Consider the following 8,029-nt stretch of genomic DNA (forward strand, 5'->3'; position numbering starts at 1 on the left):
AAAAACAAACCGAATCATAGAAACCTAAATGCTTGTTTTTGTAACGAAATACTCATCGCAGTTAAATACTATAACACGTCAGTTAGTATGTGAGTTAATGAATTACTGCTGAGCGTCTGAACTGCAGCTGCTGCAACTGCAACATCCGCTGCTGTGCGTCGCTACGTGTACTACTGGTACTACAGCACTACAGTGCCACCGTACTACACTACCCATGAACAGCAGCTGACAGTCACCAGACGGTGTAGTTTCTTGTTCATGCGTACCGCCCGAACGGCCCGAACCTGAGTCGAGTCATTCTGTTCCGTCTTATTTCTGTGCAACGTGATGGCGATCACTCTGTACAACTTGTTCGAAGCATCACTGTTATGCATTAATGCCATCGCAGTGCTTCACGAGGAGAGGTTTCTGAAAAAGAGTAAGATATTGCTTACACACTTTGCTTCTGTTTACCGGTTTAGTGGGGCAAAAGCTCAATTTTCCATGGAGTCGTTTTATGCAGTTTAATTTTTTTGTCTGTTGCAGTTAATTGGGGCAGGGAGCAAGCCGCACATGGGTTCGATCCTGGCGCGAAGTCACAGATCATCAATTTGATTCATTCAGTGCGGACGGTTATGCGGAGTAAGTACAGTGCTCGCTAACGCGGCTGTGTCATATTTGGCACGTGAAAACATCCGTGCAAAGTTTGACGGGAGTCTGGGAAGGCTGTAGTTGTCGGCTTTGATCTGATCAGACCTATTATATACGAGTGTGATGCCTTGGCTGTTGATATCGAAGCCTTCTCTCGCACCGCATTAAATGGTTTCTGAAGCTCAACGAAGCTGCCTTCAAATTGAAAGGGAGACTTCGGCCCTTTCATGTGTGGCGTCACACGATGTAGAAGCTGCCATTGGGGGAATTAGTCTGTGCTAGTGACGGGTCCCAAGCGTTATAAACGCTTGTTAAGTAATTGCCAGGCAGCCCTGTCCTTGATGCTGGCGCACCAGGGTGTCGCTCCGTATGAATAGTAGTAGTAGTAAGTGGTTTATTAAAATAATAAAAGGAAGGAAACGATCTTTGCTAGCCCCGGCATCTGCCATCGATACTGAAGCACTTGAGCTGGGGCAGCGGAAATAAAGGATAGCAGGCAGAATGGAGAAATGAAATGAAAGAGGTGAGGGGACAGGAAGAGAAGATAGGGGGTGAGGTAATATGCCCAAAAACTATTTACACAATAATAAGTATGTACAGGTTGCACGCGTGATTAGTCAATGATGAAGCAATAGAAACACACACGCACAACACTATGTTCACTGCAGCTGGAGTGGGGCGTCCAGCTGTTAACCGTCAAAAGCAGCACTCACGGAGCGTTCGGTCACTGCGCGTAACTACCTGGCGGAGAACAGATGGGACGTCAAGCCCGTCTGTTCGAGGACTGCACAGAGGCTCACCAAGGTTTTCTCACGGGTGCATGCATTGCCCTGCTGCCACAACAGCGTCTTGAGGGAGTCTGGTAGTATGAATATGAAGCGACTCGGCTTTTGCTCGGCCTTCATTGGTGTCCCACGGCAGAGTCTGAGCATGAGCTGCAGCTGAATGGCGTGGTTTTGATTAGAACACAGGCAAGAGTTATGTTGAGCTGTGATAGGTACAGTATGTGCATCGCTACCTGTGGTAAATGCCTGTTTTACCTGCTAGGCAGAAGAGATTAATGCTTTCCTTGTAGAAACATTTCGTCTTGGTAAAGCCAGCCTTTTACTTTTACCTGTGTTGCTATGGACATGTATGTCTATGGCAGCATGCTGGTCCAGGCTTCATTCTCAATGAAGCCCAGATCGCACCAAAACGTTGCATCAGTATTTCAAGAAGGCATTTTGGGAGTATTTGGATGATGTTAGATGAGAAAAACAGCACTAATAAAAAGGACGAGGCAAAATTACTCAGCCGTGCTTGTCATTAGTGCTGTTTCCCTCATTACAACAATGCGACTTCTTTGTTTTGGTCAAATGTCAATACCACGGTGGAATCCGACAGCGGCTGAGGCACGGTCAGTTAGAGCGACTTTTATGCATGGCTCGGCCGCAAGAGCCAGCACTAGTACTGGGGGCCTTTTTTGTCGCTCGTTTTGTCACTCATGCTTTATTTCGGTGCATATATAACGTTTGCCTGCTTGAAACGTCTTTTCTTGGTTGGAGGGACATCCCTTCAACCTCTGCCCAATTTTGGGCTATAATTTGACTTTTCAGCAGCTGCCTTTTCAGAGCTCATAGATGCATTCAAATGTAACTTTGAAGTTTAGGAGAAGCACTTAATATAATGGCACTTATTGAAAAAACTCAAGGGAGCACTGTGTAGCATGTATTCAGAGGGGTGCAAGAGCAGCAGATAAGAGCCTACACAGCTGCCAACATTTGCAGGTGTACTTTGCTCCAGCCATCACGTGTCTCGTGTTAGGGCACAAACTAAAGAGTGTATTAATCAATTTCTGAATTGTATACGTGATGTAATAACTAGAGGATAGTTTGTAGCCGCAATTTCTTTTTATCTTAAGAAAAGTAATGTGAAATATAATAAGCAGGTCACTGATCTCGTTTAAGGAAATCTTTATCTGTCTGTTTGAAAACTTCAAACAAAACTTCAAAACCAGAAAAGCTAGAAGTAAAACACAGAGACACTACCAGCTCAGTTTTGGTTCGTTTGGTCGATGGTGTATCGTTTGGTCGATACACTGTGGCAAGCTTGGGCCGTATAACTATCAGCCCGCAAATGCCCTCGGATCCCTCGGTTTTCCCAAAGCTGCTTTGCAGCTGTTCGTTTTTACGTTACTGTGTGCTGCTGGAAAATTCGAAGGCTCGTAGAAACCACAGGAGATGGGCCTTCGTTTGATCGCTCGAAGCTTGGCTGTTTAAACCAAGATCGTCTTTCCCATTTGGCACCTCAGCTGCTGGCTTTGCAAGCTTTCTCAAGTTGCATGACTTGCTGCTGACAGATATTTTTTTGTTTGCTGAATTGTCGCATCATCATTGTAACGCATTAATTTAGAAGATGCACTGTTAGATCCACTTGTTCTAACCACATGGAATGCTATGCACGAATTTCATTGATGGTGAGGTTGTACACGTTGGGCTTTGTAGTTTCGAAAAACTGTTTCAGCTGATGCAAACAGTGTTGAAATTCTTTTTTGCGCTGATTTTCACGCTTCCATGCAAGTTCCGTATTTGAGAGAGAGAGGAGAAAATTTAATGAATCAGGAGAGGTCTGCCTGGTTGTTGGCCTAGCATGCTGCTCCAGGTGAGGGTGAAAGAAGAGAAGGTAAAAGGAGAAGAGGGTGAAATAGAGAAGAAAAGGGAAAAAAGAAAGGGTGAAAGGTGAAATAAAGCATACTCATTACTCAAAAACACACATGATTATCGAAGGGTGTCCACCAAACCCATGTCTCTAAGAAGAACTAATAATGCTTTTGTCCTGCGTGCTCCCAAAGCCGCATCACTCTAGGGTCCAAGGACGTGCTCCAGGTGCACATCCGTATTTGGGAGCACAAAAGAACGATACCTGCTCCTTCTAGGTTGTGTAGCCGCTCTTGCAGCCAGGCACAAAGAACTTCTTGCCCATATTAAGACGTAATTATGCATTTCTTGCAGTAATGAAATGCAAAAAAAATTGGACGGGACAATTAAGCTATGCCTTAAAGGCCCTCAGAAAGGAGCTCTCAATAAATTTGTGGAATGTCTTGGATGGTAAAGGACGCTGCTTCACAAATATCCTCCAGAAGGAATTGTTTTGATGCATTTTGTGGAAGATTAATTATATGCTGTCAGAATTTGAACTTCCGCGTCTTCGCTACTTTCCCTCTCCTCTCGTCAATTTTCGCATGCCAAAATATTGACGCTCCTCCGCTGGCCCTACCTCCTCGGGCGGCTGGCGCGTGGAATGGCCGTGGTCATGGTACCTGCGTGATGTCTGAAAGAATCTGCCGTGGTGAACCAATGATAACCCTCAGCTGCTGATGTCACTTGTACGATGTGACGTATGCCAAGTTTCATGCGAAAGCCCAGCATCGCGCATCGCCGCGAGGTGCAAAAGCGGCAATTTTCAAAAATGCATTGTAAATTTCCCACTCGCTTTTGAGGTCTCATATGCGCCACAGACGCTCGGTTGCCTGTACTCTATATAGTGCAGTCATTTTAAACCCAAGCTCGAACACCCTTTCTGTGGCCTTTTAAGGGTTAGATGCGATAGTGGAATGGGTTAATTCCCATATACGCAAAAGGTATTCTTAGATTCCTGGCAGCCCTTATACCCTTCCTAGTGCAGTGGTGCAGCGGTTAAACAATGTGCCACTGCTCTGCGATGGCAGGTGTTCCCAGCGGTGGGCCTTGCACGGCCCAGGTTGCTCTTCCTGAGCGACCAATCATAATTTAACTGCCACCTGCTATGGCTCACCTGCCTCCTAGATTGCTCTCTGCACACCACCTGCCAGAGTCATGCTTGTGATCTTTAGCTTACAACGGCACCAGTGGATTTTCTTGACAATGGGGCCTTTAGCGCTCTCGCGTTAAAATTCAAGACAGTGGATCAAAGCACATCACTGCAGTACGTCGCTGTTGAATGGAACTTGCATGAGATGTTGTTGCCCATCGTCACACACCTGCAAGCTGAGCTGCCGGTCACCCAATCGGGGATTGCTATTGACGGCATGATGTCATAAAAAGGCTCTTGAATTGGTGAGAAGAAGCAGTAAATCACTGTATGTGCCTCCGGTGCACGGCACGAGGCGGCGAGCACCGCACGTCGTCTGCTCAAGCAGACAACGCGTTTGTCCGGTCGGAAATCGAAATGTTTGGACAGTAAGCAGTCTGAAAGCTTCTGCCTGCTCAGAATTAGGCAGTTAAATAAATAAAACTGCCATATATAAAGTTTCGGGTCTTTGAACGCTGACTGATGTTGCAAACGATTTGTGTGTGTGCCACTGTTCCATAAGAGCGCCCACAGAATCAGTGGAGAAGATAGCCCCTGAACATGTGCTGCCCCTCGTGGTGGCGCTCATTTTCGGTCACATTAAGTGGCCACTCTCTTGCGGTTGAGCCGTCGGGGCACCTTTCTTTCTTCCAGCGTGGTCAATAAATTGTTCTTAATGTCATTTTTTTTCTAGCATTTCTGAAACATCACAAATAAACATTAAAGAATCCTTTCCTAACCATAATTGAGCATATTAACAACATGCTTGCATATTTTGCTCTTATGTTCAGTGCTAAAGTAACCCTGAGAAACCAGACTTACCAATTGTAATAGTTCACAACTTTACTCAGCAATGGAGTGCGAGGGGGACACTTGAGAATGGCAATACTGCACAGCTATACTCTCTGACAGCTTTCTGTGGCTATGCAGCCAAGGCTAGGCAGGAAAGGAGAGGGATGGGGCTTTGTTCCATTGTCATGAGGAGTGGCCTAGCTCAGCCTTGGGGAGCCTGCACCATTTTCCCCTTCATCCCACCCCCCACAGTTGCCTCCTTCCCTTTCCTGCATAGCCACAGAAAGTGGTCAGCGAGTATAGTACATGGGATTCATACACTCACCTCTGAGCAGATACCATGGGCACAGGCTTATATAGACAACTGTGAAAGCTGTCCCATAAGTTATAGTGGTAAATGGGAAAAAGAGTGTCTGATAGAATTATTTCAAGGCTGTGCATGCAATCTATGGTAGAAACGATCTGAGAGATCTATAGTCGGATGCAACTTAAGTCTGGAGGGAAGCTCCGCCCACATTGAGGACCACTGTGCAGAATTCGTCCACGACAAAAGTGTGGTGCATTGTTAATATTCCTCTTGGTGCCTTAACAAGAAGCTAATCACAAGAAAAAAAGAATAAGCTCTAGAATTTTGATGCCTGGCTTCTTTGATATTGTCATACATTAAAAACCTGATTTTGTTTACTGTTGTGATTGGCCAGCGGAGTAATACAGTAAGCCGCGGACTGTGGCCTAGTGTTAGCAACATCTGTTTCTTCAAGTTGTATCCTACTGTACCTGCAAAATTCTGCTAGTTGAAGAACATCACTGCTGTATGTACAGTTGCAAACGTTCTGGCACAGAGTGCTTGAAATATAATTGTAAAGTTGTTAATATTATAAAAACTTTTGGAACACAGATTAGCATGATGTTTTGTTTGAACATTAAACTGATATACAATCGTTCCTCTTTAATACGGGCATTTCGGTTCCCGAGAAGATTGCTCATAAAGTGAGTCCGTAGTAACAAATCATGAAAAAAAACGAGGTTTTAAAAATAGTTTATGATTAAAGTATGCTTCTGTGCATACTTGTCGGAAGTGATATAGAAATTACACAGTTCCTTGTGAGCTCCGTGTGTATCTTGGGAGCCGTCATTATGAAATAATGCGATGCATTTGAAGCGCTTAGTGATCCATGGGATGCTTGGTGGCGTACCTCCTGCTACCAGTTTCCACATCCGCTCGGTGTGCTTTCAAGCTGCAGAGAGTGTATTCTTCACAGTCATCCGTGTAGTACAACAGAACCCAATGTACTTCCACTGGCCACATTGGCAGCGTAAAGCATAAAACCACACAAAAAATACGCTATCACTCAGGCATTTGCACTTGTACACTGCTCTTTTCTGATGACCTGCACTTAGGATACAGGAAAAGAAATGTCTCTTTGGGACAGTTCACGTTTGTTCTCATCGCTTTCCATATTAACGCGGAAAAATGCATCGGCCCAAATGTGCTCTGTGCATTTGCAATGTGTACATTGTCCGGTCAGTGAGTTTCCATATCAACGAGGCGCAAATGCATTGAGCAAGTTTGGTCTCCAAAAAAACTGCCCATAATTCAAGACGTCAGTGTCAATTGGGGCCATATTAACAAGGCACAACTGTAACCAATACAACTTTTAATGCTATTTGTTGATTTCTAACATTTGCATAATTGGTTCATTATGGAAATGTTAAATATAGTGCTACACAATAATTCTATAATATTATTCTAATGATCAACACTACCTGGGAACAGTTTTGTTGTATATACTGCCGAGTTGTGATTGTTTTCATCTTTCTGTTTATTTGCTCTGCTTATGTACCAGTGCATGAAGTAAAAATGTTCGAAATGCCCAAATTTGTATTTTGTACCTAACAGCGGTTGTGTCGTTTCACTGCATTGACTATTTACTGGAACAGCGACATTTTGTATGCAGCTTTCAGGCACTGCTGCTGTGTGTATTTTATTCATTTTATTAATATGTGCTGTGTCTTCTATTTCAGTACCTCTGATCTTCATCAACATCTTGATCATCATTTTCAAGCTACTCTTTGGGTGACCTATGGCTGTAGTTGATGTTATGTCTTGCTTTCATGCAAAAAGCAATATGTTGCAAATGCATTCTTTCCGGAAGAATAAAACCTATTTTTGCATAGGTTGTGCAGCCATCTGTATTGTACTCTCGAAGCAATCTTTTTTCCTTACCAAGGACAAACTGAAGTTGGCAGTCTGATGACAGAAACACTTCTTTCACCTGAAACGGGGGCCTTATAAGCTTGAAAAGGTAAAACAATAAAATATGGGTGTCGCCACCACCTGCCAATCTCACACAGTTTTTGTCTTAGGCCTCGGAGGCTGAACTATGCTGCCTATTAACCTAACGGTGATCATGGAGCCCTTTTTGGTGTGGATACCGCAAGTTTGAATGGAGTGGCGGGAAAAATTTTGAGCACAAATTTCTTGGCAGTAAAGTCTTTTGCTGGCGGACAAACCTTAATATGTCCAGAAAGAGCCACGGAATCGATTTGTATTAAGAGAAAAGAAGAAATACGATTGTGTAGATAGCAATGACTTTGTATTTTTGTATTTCTGTATAATGAAAAGGAAACCTGTCACGCCCCACCACTGTAACGGCCCGCACGGTCAACAGTATTTGCAAATAAATAAAATAAAAGTTGGATGTGTCCTTTTAATCCGAGTCTGTTTTTGCCTTTAAATAGGGTTCCATAGTCGGGATTTCAGAACAGTCTGCTTAAAGAAGCCTATGTGCACGACTTG

At 44.0% G+C, this 8,029-nt stretch overlaps 1 protein-coding gene across 1 annotated transcript; it reads left to right on the forward strand.

Annotated features, from left to right (window-relative positions):
* The first annotated feature begins 153 nt into the window (after window positions 1-153).
* LOC144125635 (immediate early response 3-interacting protein 1) lies at window positions 154-7,409 on the forward strand. Its single transcript, XM_077659207.1, has 3 exons — window positions 154-418; window positions 526-621; window positions 7,255-7,409. Exons 1-3 carry the CDS (start codon window positions 328-330, stop codon window positions 7,308-7,310), a joined length of 243 nt encoding a protein of 80 aa, XP_077515333.1. The 5' UTR covers window positions 154-327; the 3' UTR covers window positions 7,311-7,409.
* The last annotated feature ends 620 nt before the right edge of the window (window positions 7,410-8,029 follow it).

The sequence above is a fragment of the Amblyomma americanum genome, chromosome 3 (assembly GCF_052857255.1).
Source record: "Amblyomma americanum isolate KBUSLIRL-KWMA chromosome 3, ASM5285725v1, whole genome shotgun sequence".
Taxonomy (NCBI): Eukaryota; Metazoa; Arthropoda; class Arachnida; order Ixodida; family Ixodidae; genus Amblyomma; species Amblyomma americanum.

What these genes read in the sequence shown, in the direction of transcription:
- LOC144125635 (XM_077659207.1), top strand. Translation starts at nt 328, where the DNA reads ATGGCGATCACTCTGTACAACTTGTTCGAAGCATCACTGTTATGCATT. An exon ending in GGAGAGGTTTCTGAAAAAGA is followed by an intron (nt 419 to 525) that starts GTAAGATATTGC and finishes TGTCTGTTGCAG; the next exon opens with TTAATTGGGGCAGGGAGCAA. An exon ending in AGTGCGGACGGTTATGCGGA is followed by an intron (nt 622 to 7,254) that starts GTAAGTACAGTG and finishes CTTCTATTTCAG; the next exon opens with TACCTCTGATCTTCATCAAC.